Here is a 14,577-nt window from a genome sequence, read left to right on the forward strand (position 1 = left end):
AGCACTGCTGCTCCCCAGCTCGGGACACGGTGAGGTGCTGGAGCATCCCAGGGAGATGACTGCAGAATGAGAGCAAAATCTTGCTTCTAATAAAGGAAAGTAGAAATAGCTGGCATGGAAAGAAAAGTCATTTCAGGGGAGGCAAGCAGCTCAGCCTGGTGGCACAGGGGGCTCTGGGCTGAGCCAGGAGAGGAACCGAAGCTCCAGCATGGAGAAGCCAAGCCTGGGCATCCTTCTGCTGGAGCTTCAGCAGCCCCACCTGGAATCACGCTTTGCAGCCTTTGTTTTCCATCCACATTTCTTGCTGTAGCTGACATCAGGGACCTCTAAAGTCTCCTCACCTCCACCCTGCTGTCCCAGGATTGTTCTGTTTCATTTTAATTTCTTGGGGCTGGTGAGAAAAAGCCAGCTGATGATCTGGGATCAAAGGTGCTATTTACTCACAGACCGTGCAGGCAGCTTCCTCAGCACATCTTTCCCCGCCATCACACAGGGATTTCAGCCGGCAGGGACAGTATCTATGGCAAAGGACAGGGTCCATTTTCCAGCTGGTCTTCCTGGATGTCCATCAATCAACAGGAATCATTTCTCAGCCTTACCACATTGACTTCTCCCACCTTGTACCTCCTGCAATGTTACGTAGGGTCCCAAAACCCCCCTCTGAGCAGGGTTTTTTTTGGCAGGCAAAGCTGCACCAGCCCCTCGGTGAAGGGGGCTTTCTGACAGGTTTCCGTCATTGTACCTCCCCCACTTCAGCCTTCAGGCTGCTTGCCCCGTGCCTAGCAGCTGTTCCAACACCAAGTGCTTTGCCTTTCCCTGCTCCCAAGGTGCCACAGTGCTACCAAACTGGCACAAGTCCCCTGACGTCAATTTTGCCGTCAGCCCTGCTCATAAGGCACAGCGAGGTCCTGGACCCTCCTCATCATCAGGAGAGGAGCCACCAACAGCACGTAAGAGGGCCAGCGCCTGCCCGTATGAACGAAGCTCTAGCCCTAAACAGGTCACCCCAGCCCCCTGGGGCAGAGGGAAGAGCTCACCAGACCTGAGCTTGCACGTACCAGAGAAAGCGTGCGGCCCATGGACAGGCTCTGGATGAACTTCTCCACCAAGTTTGTGCCCAGCGACTGCAGAGTTAACATCACAAAAATGAACAGCACAACTCAGCCTGCAGGCTCTCGGGAAAGCATGCTATTCGATGGGCATACTAAACCTAACCCATTTACACTGGACCATTAAATAAAATAATTCCACCTCCTTAATCCCCTCTGCAGCATCAGGCAGCGCAGACTTTCCTTTCTCGAGCCGTTTCAGGGACCTGCACCACGCTGTTCGTGCTGCTGCGTTCTGCTCCAGGCTCAGATATTTGGCTCTGTCCCACCTATAATGCATTGGAAGAGCACGGTGTGAAAGCTTTAACACTGGCACCACAATGCACGAGCACACCTGCTAGAAGAGCTTAAGGAAATAATTCAACCGAATGTGGAGATCAGCGCCAAAACATTTAGCAGGGAAACAGTCACCAATTGCCTGGAAATATTATTAGAAAAAGCAAGTGCCAGAGAGAAGGGCAGACTGATTCCATACAGCCACTGATCCTCTGACAACACATTATTTAATTACCTATCAAAGCCTTTGGGAGTGAGGTAGACTGCTTAAAATAAAAAAAAAAAAAAAGGAAACCCATCTCATGTACTCACTGCTATTACCTTCGGAAAAAACACACAACACAGCGTGTTCTTTGCTGAGACCTACTGACAGCTGCCACCCTCCCCGAAACCCATCCGTGCCCAGCAAGTCTCACACTACTGAAGACTTTCCCCTTCCACCTTGAGAGTTTTCCCCCCGTTCTTTCCACTTGAAGGGAGCTGAAAGGCTTTGTAAAAGCATCTTCCAGACCTCCAACCCCCCCCAGTAGGAACACAGATGTCAGAAATGAATGGCAATTAATCACCAGCACTCTTCTGGCAGCCTGAATAAAATACGCGTCTCGTACAGATACAGCCCACTCACTTACCTCCGTCGCTAATGAAATGAGCAATCTATTCCAATTCACTCTCTTAGTGGGTAGATCAGTCTGAAACAAGCAGCATTAACCGGGAGCCATCCTCCCCCTTGCCGCAGCCACTTTCTTTTTGATAATAGACTCACAGGGGCTGCTCGGCTTCTCGGGCTGCTCAGATAATGGGCATCCACGCACTCCCTCCATTTGCGAGCTGGAAAGGTCAGCGGGGAGGTTATCGATCACCGAAGTACCATACAATTTTGTACTAAGTCCAAAAAAAGTGAGGCAACAGGCTTGAGAGGAAAAAAAACTGAAGGGGAGAGAAATGCAGAAGTACCACAGGATGGAGGCAGAGGGAGCTTTTACAGCATGTAACAGCACCGTGGTGGGAGCAATTTGCAGAAGTTCATCTAAATGCTGTTTCCTGTGCTCCCCTGGGATGTGCCGTGGCATTTGGGTGGACCCAGGTAAGTTTTAAGCTCAGGGAGCCAGCAAGGCCGAGCAAAGCCACCTCGGTGCCAGTGGGAACGAAGAAGTTCCTGTGGCTGCAGGGCAGGACCGTGAGACCTTTTGCAGGGGACTGCTGGAGGTGTATTGGCAAAACGGTTCCTCTGCAGGCAGAAAGGACAGGGCAGGAGATGGCCCCAGCACCTTGCTCCAAGACTCGTCCTGCCTGCAGATGGTGAAGAGGCTGTTACAGCTGCAACTGCACGCCTTGGTTAACGCCAAGTTCACCAGGTGCCGTACAAATGCATAGGGAAGGACTGTCCCCCGCTGCAGACCGCAGCCTGGAGCTGTAAATAAGAGGCTTTGGTCCAAGCGCACGCCCTCACCTTGCCTGACAGAGCCCGGGGAACGGCTTCAGCACTGAGGGGCCGGGAGGGCCTGCACCAACCTACCTGAAGGCGCAGGAAGGGCACGGGGCTGCAGCCAGCAGGGACGAAGGAAACTCGTGCAAGGGAGAGGTGACACAGGCAGGAGGAGAGCAAATGAGGGATGGAGGGGAAGAGGAGGCACCCCAGATGGAGTACAGGAGGAGATGAACAAGAGAGGAAGGCAGGGGGTGACAGGCACAGGGACAGAGGTGCGAGGTGGACGCCTTGGCAAGGCCAACAACTGCAGGAGGCCCGGTCCAGCCTCTCCCCCTCTGCCAAGGCAAAGGTGACAGCAGTTTGGTTTTCAAGCAGCAGTACTTATGCAAACGTATGCAAATGGATGCATAACTATGGTGACTGCACACATTTAGCCCCAGGGTGGCAGGAAGCCCATGTCCCTTTCACCTGGGAAGGTCAAATGAAATCTTAGCCCTGGGGACTTCTCAGTGACATCCCCTCCCTGCTTCAGGACGACAGCTCTGTCACCTCCTGCCCCCTCAAAGCCGGTCACTGCCCAGCTCATCCCTCACACGAGTCCAGACAGCTTTAAAAACAGCAAAAACTTCAGAGCTTTATTTCAATGTAAGCCTGGAAACCTGTCCTGTGCTTTCTGAAAAAAAAAAAAAAGGATCAAAGCAACCCCTCCCTTCTGTTTTTCCCCTCTTCCCCCTCCACACCAAACGGCATCGAAGAAGTATTAAATATCACAAGAGCCATCAGCAGACCCATATTGCCTAGCTATGGTTCGTTACCTGGTGAGAAGCTAACTTTGGAAGAATCTAGGTGAAGAAATGAGCCAGACACTTGACCGAGCTCCAGAGGAAACGCGGGCAGTGCCTGCAGGAGGCAGGAGCCCTGCCCGCACGTCCCACCCCAGGGGCTCAGATGCGGTTTCTGGGTCCAGCAGCAAGAAGCCGGCAGGAGCTACAGGCTGCCCACTCCCTGCTTCTGCACCTGCGACGGGAGAACTCACGGGGCACCCAGTCAGATGAAACCGAGCCAAATCATTCCAGCAGATACGCTGTCAGTTTAGGAGAGGGGATTTAGAGCCCAATAACTCTCCGGGGAGACATGGCATTGAGGAAGGTGTCAAGAAAATCCATCATCTTCCCCGAGGCCAGAGGAAGTGAGTAAGAGAGATTTTAACTCCCCGGCTATGCTGCACACTAATGCTTTCATTTTCCTCTAACGGAGGCTGGAAGGAAAGGCAGGCTTTTATCCTTTGGGTTATCGTATCAATCTCTCCAGTGAGACAAAACTATTTATTTACAGCAAGCGCACTGAACACCATTTATACTCCAAGAACTCAAGGATGTCCTAGCAACGCTAACCCCGACGAAGACGCCGATGCCAAAACCAAGTACTATCACCCTTGTGTTACGAAAGGAGCTATCAAGGACTTCATTCTAATCTTTTTCATCAGTACAATGCCATCTGATTTCATTAGGGCTGATTGTGATTCGCTGGTGGAACGGAGGGAAAGAGATGGCTAAGTTGCCACTGGGGGAACGCAGCGGCAGAGCAGCGAACACAGCCCACCTCCAGCACCAGAGCCAAACCCCACCTCTGCAGGGCCAGAGGATGCTCTCCAAACACACACCCCAGTGCTACCCACCACGTTAATTGGACCAGCTCAATTAGTGCACAGTGACAGGCATCAATCCCCAGCCGGACCCTGGGTCCCAGGTGAGGCTGGGCACTCGAGCCTGCCCCACGGTGTCACCGGCTCTGCCCATGCAGCGCTGGCTGCTCTGCGCTGTCACTGCCACCAGCACCTCCCTTTAAGGAGCAGGAGAACTCATTTAAAAGGCAGATGCCTCCGAGTCCAGGAGCGACCTCTTTCCCGTCCCCTTTTTCCTGGGGAGGGATCCTGGTGACATTACACCTCCCACCCCCCTCCTCCGAGCTCTGTGAGTTAAAATGGAAACCGCCTGCAGGACAGAGCAGCAGCGCAAACGCTTGCAGCACTGCACAACACCTGCCTTCTGCCCTGCGGGGGCTTCTTCTGTGTGCAGTTCTGGGGGGTTCAGTTTCTAAGCAGGTCCAGAGACCAAAGAACAGGTTACTGCTTTAGCTATTGGGACAGATGCCAGTCACATCCTTTTTTGTGCTCCAGATACTGGAGAGATCCCTTGGGAAAGGGAGAGGTTTCTAGCTCTGGATCAGTGACTTTAAAACACAGAGATAAGCAAGCAGGCATTTAAAGGAGCAAACCTGACGCTCTTACAGAACCAGGGCACCGATGTACTGCTCTTCCTCCCCACCCACCCTAACCGTGACCATCTGTGATGATCCACAACTCAGAGGGTTAAAAACCCAAGAAACAAACTGTGTTCGTTCCTACTAGCTGTTATAATTGCACATAAAGTACAGTGGTGATTACTGACTACAGCACATAAGCAGTCTCGGATAACGATAATCAATTAATTGGGCATCACAAGAAACATTGAAGTGAGATTCGCGTTCTTGTAAACCGCCTGGGAGGTTAAATTGTTGTAGATTTGCTTCCCAGGCTCAGGGCTGCACGGCTCTGTCATCTCCCCGGGGTCTCAGCAGTGCCACGAGCGCCCCATGCACAGCAGCTGGGCCTCCCTGCCTCCTGCGAGGTATCACAGCCACCGAGGAGACCAGCCGGCTTGCCATCATACGGCCAAATGAACAGAATTGGAATCTCCTTTTTATTATTTCTAAGCTCCCAAAGGACAAGATGGAAAGGCTGCTTTGGGAGGCACAAAAACCCCCAGCAGACAGACAGAAACTCACCGTGGGTTCAGCCTAAGACAGGCAGAAGGACCGCAGAAGCACCACGCTACGGAGGACGGCTGCGCACAAGTCAGCCCAGCTGCAGAGGTTTTTGTCAGGCTCCTCTGTTCATGCTAACAGCCGGGCAAACGCAGAGAGATGAGGCAGGGCAAGCGGTCTGATGGCAAGAAGCAGAGCAGCTCACGCAAGGCTGGCCGTAACTCATTGAGCCCAATCCTCAATCAGCAGTCGGTCATAAGGCTTCACACCCACACCTCTCCCTTTCCCAGAGTCTTTCAGGACGTGAAAACCCACTGCAAAGCAACATCAATAAGGGGCTGGGGTAGAAAGGGGAGTGCGAGTTTAACACAAACCCCCAGGAAAAGGATAAACACCTCCCTGTGTAGTGCTTTGATGGTCTAAAGCCACAGGCACCTGGACAAAACGTTACAGCTTTATTAACACAAACTTTCAGCACGACTGCGTCAACGTCAAGCGTGTACTGCGGTAAGGCTGCTGAAAGCCAAGCGAGTTCTAAAAATATGACAGGTAATACAAACTTCTCCCCTTACACCATAATTCAAATTACGGTGATCTTTTTTCTAAAGTGCACTCCTGAACGCCGGAATGATAGAGCTCTAATTGTAATGGAGTCGTTTAATTTTGATTTGAATGAAACAGCACAAAGCAGCCAAGACATAAAACTCCACTACCAACATAAAGGTTAAGAAGCTGGTCATTAAGTGAATTGATTTGGAGTGCTTAGGTAATCTTGTCATTTAAGTTTTAAAAAAAAAAGGAATTATAAATGTAATTTTCACTAAAAATATCTACAAGCCCCACTGCACTGGTCACAGGCCACTGGTCACTTTCCAGCCAGAGCAGCGCACAGCTCATTACTTCTGATTTCTTTGCCCAGCATCGCAGCAGTTTTCATTCAGTGCCACAGTTCCAATTTTGGTTTATCCTGAAAATATAAAGCGGGAGATGAGAAACTGCTCTCACCCCTCGGGACAGCGCCTTTCTCCTGGAGGGGAGCACTGGACAAGGCCAGGGCACTCCTGCATTGCACACGTGCACAAGAGGAGGCAACTGAGCACCACAATTTGTGAGATGAGTGCTCCGATCGCCCTGTGAGTGCACTTACCAGATTTCATGAGCAAGATGGTGCTGCGGGGGTACTCACTGCTCCGCCTCACTGCCCGTACTCACAGCTGGGCACCCCCGAGCACCCCAGCGGGCAGAAAGCTGATTTCTGGCTCCGTAACTCTGGCTGGGGGAACACAACGTGCCCGGAGCAGCCCAGGCCAGCAGCGGGAGGGCTGGAGGGGAGAAGGAGCCTTCCTGGTCTCTGCAGCCATCTCACGCCCTGCAGAACAGCTTTGACAACTTCTCCCACAACACCACGTTCTGCATACTCCGCATAACAAGGCTGCCACAGACGGACAGCTCCTTGCCGCAGGACAGTCAAGATGGAAACGCAGCGGAGGAAGGGGCTCCTTCTCAGGCAGAGCCAGGCCATCGCTGCCCACAGAGCCAGGAGCCGTGCTTTCCCCCGGCAGCTCCTGGTGGACGAGGCGTTCACCACATCTGGTCCAAGGCAGGCAGACAGCATTCGGGAGACCCAGCTATGCAGCTGAGGCTTTGCATTAGGAAACCCTCCGCTCACCTTTTTTCACCCTCCGAATCTGATCCCAGGACCAAACCCAGCCCAGTTTCACCAACACTTTCCTCTCCACGGATCCAGTACAGAGCAGACCAACAGGCACCAGCAAGGACACCAGAGCACCAGGGCAAAGTTTGCTCTGGTCTCACAGACCAGAAGGCAGCCAGGGGACTCTGTGAAGCTGCTAACACCGGTTTCGAGGCTGAGCTGAGGTCCTGGTGTCCAGGGAAAGCAAACCACACGGGTTCTGCCCCCCCGTACACCACCACCTCCCTCTAAGGACACAGACACCCTGCTCCGCATCCAAACGCGGGCATTTGTACCTCAACCCCAAGGAAGCCCTCCAAGGACAGCCCTTTAGCATCGCTGGTTGCAGTCTCCTCTTCATCCCCCCCCTCCACAAGAGGCAGCAAGGACGAATTAGCATTTGCTTCATTCTAAAGCCTCCCAAGAACTATTACAGCAGTACTGTAAATCACGCTGCGGCTCTTCCCACCACCACGAGCGGTCAGAGCACCCTCGTGGGATGCGGCAGAAGCCCTACAAGATGCCAGCACAGCCGGGTGAGTGACAAGACTGTAGCTTAAAGAAGTTCAACTCACGAGCAGACAATTTCTAAGCTTCTCTTTATATCAAAAGATCACGCTGGCAAAATATAGCTCTTGTCACAGAGCAGCCCCTTGGCAAATTGCATCCTACAGGAATTATTCCTGTGCAGGAAGCACTTATTTCACACAATGCTAATAGAGCCTAATTCAGAGTCTAAAAGGGAGTACATTGTATTAGAGAACAAACTGAAAGTTATTACATGAATTACCCAGCACCGTGGGTTGAGTTGGAGGTGAAGTCACTTAACAGAGAATTCCTGACACCTGGCTTCCACCCATCCCATCCCTGCACACAAAGGACGTGGCTTTTGCAACCTTAAGAGCACACAACTGCAGGACAAACTTCCAGAAACTTACACCCTGTGACTAGAACAAAAAAGCAGCGAAAGAGAGAATTCCCACAAACCTCTCCTCCAGCCTCAGGACTGCCCAGGACTCGCTGCCAGGCTGGAAGCCGTGCCATTGCCCGGGGCACAGACTTATAAAGCCCATGTGGGGAGCAGGCAGGCTGGCTGTGCAAGGCACGGCTCAGAGTCGCACAAGATTAACGCACAGCTGGAGAAAGACGCCACGCGAAGCGGGCTGCGGACAGCAGTGCCTCAGCTCATTACGGAAGAATTAAAGCACAAGCAGCCCCGGAGCAGCCCCGTCGCCCATCCACCTGCTCTCCGCACGCCGCCCACAGACCCCAGCCCTAAGGGTCTGCTCCCCAGCTCCGCAGGTTTCCTGTGCCATGGGAACGCCGCGAGCCGAGCCCCGCAGCCCAGCCACCAGATCGCAGCTACGGCATCAGGGAAGGGCTCGGGTCACTTACAGGTGGATCAAACCCCACAATGGCACCGGGTCAGCCCCCCGGCTGCCTGCCCCCCACCTACCTGCACACAGGGGCTTTTGCCTGAGGCACCCTGGCTGCACCGGAGGCACCTCGGCTGCGTACCTGCACCCCAGGACCTGCACTACACGACCGCTTCTGGCTTCGGCACTTCCACCCCCTGATCTTGATGGGGGAGATGAGTTCCTCGGTTTCCCCGTGCCTCAGTTTCCCCACCTTCGGGAGCAGGCGGCACAGTTTGCTGGCCGATTAAACACCTTAAAGCCGAACTCCCGTGCCCAGGACCTGCACCCCAGGACCAGTTCTGGCTCTGGCACTTGCCCCTGCTCCTGAGGGGGGGGGAGATGAGCTCCTTGGTTTCCCCGTGCCTCAGTTTCCCCACTTTTGGGAGCGGGCAGCACAGTTTAGGGGCAGATTACGCACCTTAAAGCCCAGCTCCTGTGGAATCCAGCAGCACCACAAGCCACGGGAGATGAGGGGGGTCCCCGAGGGGACCGAGAGGGCCTCCCCGCGCCACCACCTCCCCCTCCGGCCACGGGGCAGAGCCCGAAGGCGGCGTTACCTTGACGGCCTCGGCGTGGGTCGCCCTGTCGAGGGGCTTGCCGTTGACCCCCAGGATCTGGTCGCCGACCCGCAGCCCCTCCCGCTCGGCCAGCGAGCCGGGCTCCACCAGGGACACGAAGATGCCGACGCCGTGCTCGGCGCCGCCGCGGATGCTGAAGCCCAGCCCCTGGTGGGCTTTGCTCCGCCGCAGGCTGACCTGGCGGAGCTCCCCGGGGGGCTGCGGGGGGTGGGGGGGCGCCAGGTAGGGCCCCTCGGCCGTGTACTGGTCGAAGAGCAGCTGGTCGGAGCGCGGCAGGACGAGGCGCAGCAGCGGCAGGAGCTGCCGGCGGCGGGGCCCGTCGAGGAGTGCTCGCAGGGAGCGCACCAGGTCGCAGACGTTGCGGCGGCCGTGGTAGGCGTTGAGGCACAGCACGAAGCGCTCCCGCTCCGCCTCGCTCAGCAGCGCCGTCAGCGCCTGGTGCAGCCGCCGCACGTTGGACGACAGCGGCCGGGGGGGAACCGGAGCCGGCCCCGCCGAGCCCGACGACGACGACGAGGAGCGCAGCGAAGCCGAGTCCGGCTCCGCGCTCATGGCGCCGCCGTCGCGGGCGCCGCCGGGACTCGAACCCGCGGCCCCCGGGGCTCCGAGCCCGGCCCGCAGCCGGCCCCGCGCCGCTCCACCTGGCCGCCCGCTCCCCCAGGAAGTGACGTGCCCGCGCGTTGCTAGGAGACGGCTTATACAGAGCCGGGCCGCGCCCCCCCCCCCAGCCTAGGCCCCGCCCCCGCCGAGCGGCAATTAGCGAGGCGCTAATTAACGCCCCCCCCCCAGCACACACCGCCATCACCAGCCCGAACCGGGGGGGGGGGGCGCTGGGCGGCTGCAGAGGGGTTACGGCACCCTGTGACCGGGCTGAGGCCTGCGCGCAGCTCATCGCACGGATGGGCCGCGCAGCCAGCCCCTGCCTGAGGGAGGATGGGGGGAGGCCAAAGGGGAGGCCCGGGGGGAGGCAGGGAGCCTGGGGGGGAGTCCCGCCGCCTCCCCAGCCCGCTCCCCTCCGTCCCTGCCAGGGCTGGAGCATGTCGGGCAGATCAGCTTGCAGCCCCACAGGGCCGGCTGGCCTCCAGCCCGCCGTGACCCCGTTATCTGACCCGCCCGGCGGTTTTTTTTCCATTGCCCGGCACGCCAGGTGGAATGGCGGCCGGCTGTAGATAACAGCGGGAATCCACCTGTTTGGCTGTGATTCGGTGGGGAGCTTCAGTTGTTGTGGTGTAGTCACACGTCGGTGGGATTTAGGCAAGTGTTCCACGGAACGGGGATGGACTGGCTTTTCGGCTGGTACCGGAGCAATTCACGAAGCCGGGCTCCAAGTCAAACCGACACTCACCACACCTAAACACCCTTCCGCTAGCTCGGGTAAACCTGATCAAGATGTAATTCAGCTCATGGACAGCATTTAGCAAGGAGCAGCCAGGTGAGCCCCACAGCACCATTCCATGAGGGATCCCCAGATGCAGCCACAGCAATCAAGAAGCCAGCAGGGCCACGGGCAGCCAGATTGCAGATCACAGCACAGACCTGCAGGATTTAGGGGAGCACAGGACTTTGCCTCACACCTAGCCACCCACTTTTCTACTTCCCCATCAGCCAGTTTGGGCTGTTAGCTTTCAGGGAGAACTGGCTTTATGTGTGTCTAGAGAGCCTAGCAAGGAACTTATCTCCTGGCCACCCAGCTATGCTGGGACAGAACACGAAAGCCAGCAGCGCTGCAGGTTCCCCAGCACCGGGAGCGCCAGAACCATCACCTGGCTACAGCTGAGCTTTGCCTTTTGCAGTTACTCGCTGCCAGACAGCAGAACGCCCAGAGGGTGGAAACCTGGCACATTCTTCCCATCGAATACCCTTCAGATCCAAAAGTGATCCTTCAAGATTAGAAGTCAGTGCAGAAATCCAAAGACTGCTTTTCCGGTTGCTAGATAAGTTATTTCTTACTACCTGAGATCTTAGCTTCTTTCACATCTCTGAAGCAAAAACATTTCTCATCTCATCCATATGAAATCTTTCTATCTTTGCTGAAGTGCCTTCTATCCACTGCAGTCAAGGAGGATTAAACCTAATTTATCAGACGCATCTTGATAGCAATAGAATTCTTTTTGTTCCTGGATATGATCGAAAAGCTGTAACAGCTGCATTACAAGTAGTTTTATGTATTAAAGCTTTGTTGGAGCTTTCAATGCCTCGTATAAAACAAGACCAAACAAAGCAGATTGGTAATTGAAATTCGGGTTCTAACTGTGGGTGATAAATAAGCAGATGGAACAGTCAACATTGCTGGGAAAAAAAAGGGGCAATATATGACAAAGTGAGTAAAAACAAAAATACGCCCACATCAGCCAAACAAAATGCGAAGGGCAAACAAGATATTTCATGTCTTCACATTGCATGTAAACAATTTTAATTTTAGGAAACCCCTTGAAGACTCTGCTATTTAAAGTGCTGTGACTCTCACTAGCACAGTATCTGAGCATCTCCAAATTTTTTATTTATTTTTTAATCCTACGAGAAGCTACCGAGGACACCGGCATGAGCCGACGCAGAAAGAGCAGCCCTGCAGTGCGCTAGCCCTGGTCTGGAGCAGCCCATCCAGGTCTTCCCTGGCAGCGTCAGAACCACAGCCACCGCTGGTATTCAATGACCCAACGCTCCCCAGTGGTGGAATTTGGCCCTGATCTTTTGACTGCTCCTATTGAAGCTATCACAAAGGCGGTTTCCCAACTGCAGACAAGCTGAACCCAATGCTATCCCCCAGAAGCACACACAAAGTCAACAGGAGGAGCTGTGCTTGGGAAGAATTCTGTTTTCTTGCTGCTGCGAGGGTTCTGCTGGGGGAGGCTGCTCGTCCCTGGGATGCCCCGTTCAGCTGCTGGCAGACACAGGACATCTCCAAGGCACCCCTTTGGAGCAGGGCTGGATGCGACACCTCGACACCTCTTCTAGTTCTGCTTACAGCTGCTCCCAAAACACCTGCAACATTTTATTGCCAGATGTTCTTCAGATTGAGGTTGTTCACACAGTGTGCGAGTCGGGTCTTCACCTTGTACCGTCCAACCAGGGGCCCCCACTGCTTTTCCATGGGAAAGGGATTGAGATCTTCTCAAAGACCCTCAGCTTTGAAGCGAGGCTGATTAATTTCTAGAGGCTTTATCCTCTCCACTGCTTTAAGCACTTAAGCTGTACAGTTGAGGGCCGCGCACATCTTTGGACCAGAGAGGAAAAGGGGCTCATCCTGCCCTTAGGCACAGGAGCGTTCCCACACCCAGGCAAAACCTCTCGGAGCTCTCAGCAGGAGTAAAGCTGCTGAGCAAGGGCCCCACAGCTGCAGGGAACGGCGGCTCGCAATGCCCTGGCAGGGCTGCTCAGCAAAACGGGCCAGCTTCTCACCACCATAAATCAGAACAGTCCTTTTGGAAAGAAAAGAGCTCTGCCAGCTGGATATTCGGCAGCAGGTGCTCAGGATGGAAAGTTGATGCCATTTACAAACAGCGTTATTCTGCAAACACTCAGGGAAGTCATCCTTTGGAGCTGAGTTCTGTGAGGGCTGGAAGAGTCCACGTTCAGTCCTGACTCAGCTGGAGCTTCGGTAGCCAGAGGGGCTGGTGCAGACATCAGGAAGGAAACCACAGCACCTGCACGTTCGCCTCAGCTCCGTTACAGTCACTGCATGCAGCACAGCTCTACTCAAACAGCATTTCAGATCCACCACCTAGCTCGTGCAGCAGGGTACCTCAGGGCTAGTGAGAGCTGAAAAGGTGTTGTTTTCTTTTTTAAATCATCCCCGCAGCACAAAACAATCCAACGCATTTGCTAAGTGCCAGATGAATAAATTGCCTAACCTTTCCACTTTAATCCATTCTAATCACTTTCCAGCACACTCTGAAAAGTGAGCTCCGCGTTTCCAGAGCAGCTGTGCTCCTAATTAAAAGCCAGTGTAGCAAGAAGATGGGGAAACTTATTTCTGGTTGGAAATCCCTTGCTGCAGAGCTGGAGGATTGGGCTGAACTGTGAGAAGGGCCTGGAGGAAGCAGAGGCTCCCTGTGCTGCTTGGGAGCGGTAGGAGACAGCAGCACTCGGGGCTGCCTCTTGGTTAAATCCCCGTTTAGCAGATTGGCTCCCGATCCTCTGTCCCTGGGTGGCTGGACTGGTCTGCACGGCTTGAGCACGTGCTTTCCTCAGCACGGATGAGAATCAGCTGAGTGCCGCAGTTCAGCGGGTGACAGAAACGGCCAGTGCAGAGGAAAAAGCGTCATCAGGGGTTTTTAAACAGGTCCCAGGCACTGCGGGGTCCAGCAGCACCTCACCGTTTGTTTTGCTTTGCAGGAAGGCTGAGCACAGCACAATGCAGGCACAAGTTCCCCACCACGCTGGGTGCTACGTGAGCAGCAGAGACGCGTGCTCCGTCGCTTCAGCTCCAGGTGTAACAGGCAGAAGTCACATTTAAAGCAAAGCTCGAGGAGCGGTGGGAAATCGTCATTTCAAGGGGGATTTTCTGAGCCCTGAGTTACGAGCACAAGTGTAATCCACCCACAACAGGACCATTTCCAAGTTGTCGGCACTGCCGTGCTTAATCAGATGAAGTTCAATTTGACGTGCTCCAGCCAACGGCAGATGCTAAGAGCAAGGTTCAGGCAGGCAGAGGGGCAGGAAACTCAGACGCTTGTTAAACCCTTCTGTAGCTGCATACCTAGAAATCCATATGCTCGCATTGCTCAGTGCCACACTGAGACTGCTGTGAGCAAATCCAGCCCCAAACAAATTCGGTTGGGTGGGAATTTCATTGTTCCCCATTATGCAGCAGATCAGAGGCAAGTATTTTTGCTCCAGACCACCAAGACAATGTTTCCACAGGTTGGACACCACAGGATCACTTATAGATACTGCCTACATTAAATAGTTAACCAAAGAGCAATAGCTTCACCTATATTACCAGGCATGCTTTTGTTTCAATGCTGTTGGAATGCTTTCACACCCATTAAATCCGATTTCACACCCCTCTCAGTCCTGTTGCATGTGAGCTGTGGCACTTAGAGCAGTCGCTGTGGCTGGAGGGCACCAAACGCACTTGGGGGGAGCGCAGTCCCTTCCCGAGGGGGTCCCTAAATGCACCTGACGGTTTCTGAGCTGGCCTGAGCACCGCAGAGCTCGTTGGTATGAGCTCAGCCTCCCAGCAGATGGGAATTTCAGGGGGCTTCACTCACACTGAGAATTAATGAACCCACACAGAGTTAATCTAATTTGAATAAATTTATCTAAT

The 14,577-nt window shown here is 54.4% G+C and overlaps 1 protein-coding gene across 2 annotated transcripts in view; it reads right to left on the bottom strand.

Annotated features, from left to right (window-relative positions):
* Positions 1-9,971, bottom strand: part of WHRN (whirlin) — a 50,982-nt gene extending 41,011 nt beyond the window's left edge. For both annotated transcript variants that reach the window (XM_083806903.1, XM_083806902.1), the window contains exon 1: positions 9,288-9,971. In XM_083806903.1, coding sequence (XP_083663029.1) covers positions 9,288-9,860 — 573 coding nt within the window. In that variant the 5' untranslated portion in view covers positions 9,861-9,971. The remainder of the gene's footprint in view (positions 1-9,287) is intronic.
* Positions 9,972-14,577: the final 4,606 nt, after the last annotated feature.

This window comes from Anser anser (assembly GCF_964211835.1).
Source record: "Anser anser genome assembly, chromosome: 21".
NCBI classification, from domain to species: Eukaryota; Metazoa; Chordata; class Aves; order Anseriformes; family Anatidae; genus Anser; species Anser anser.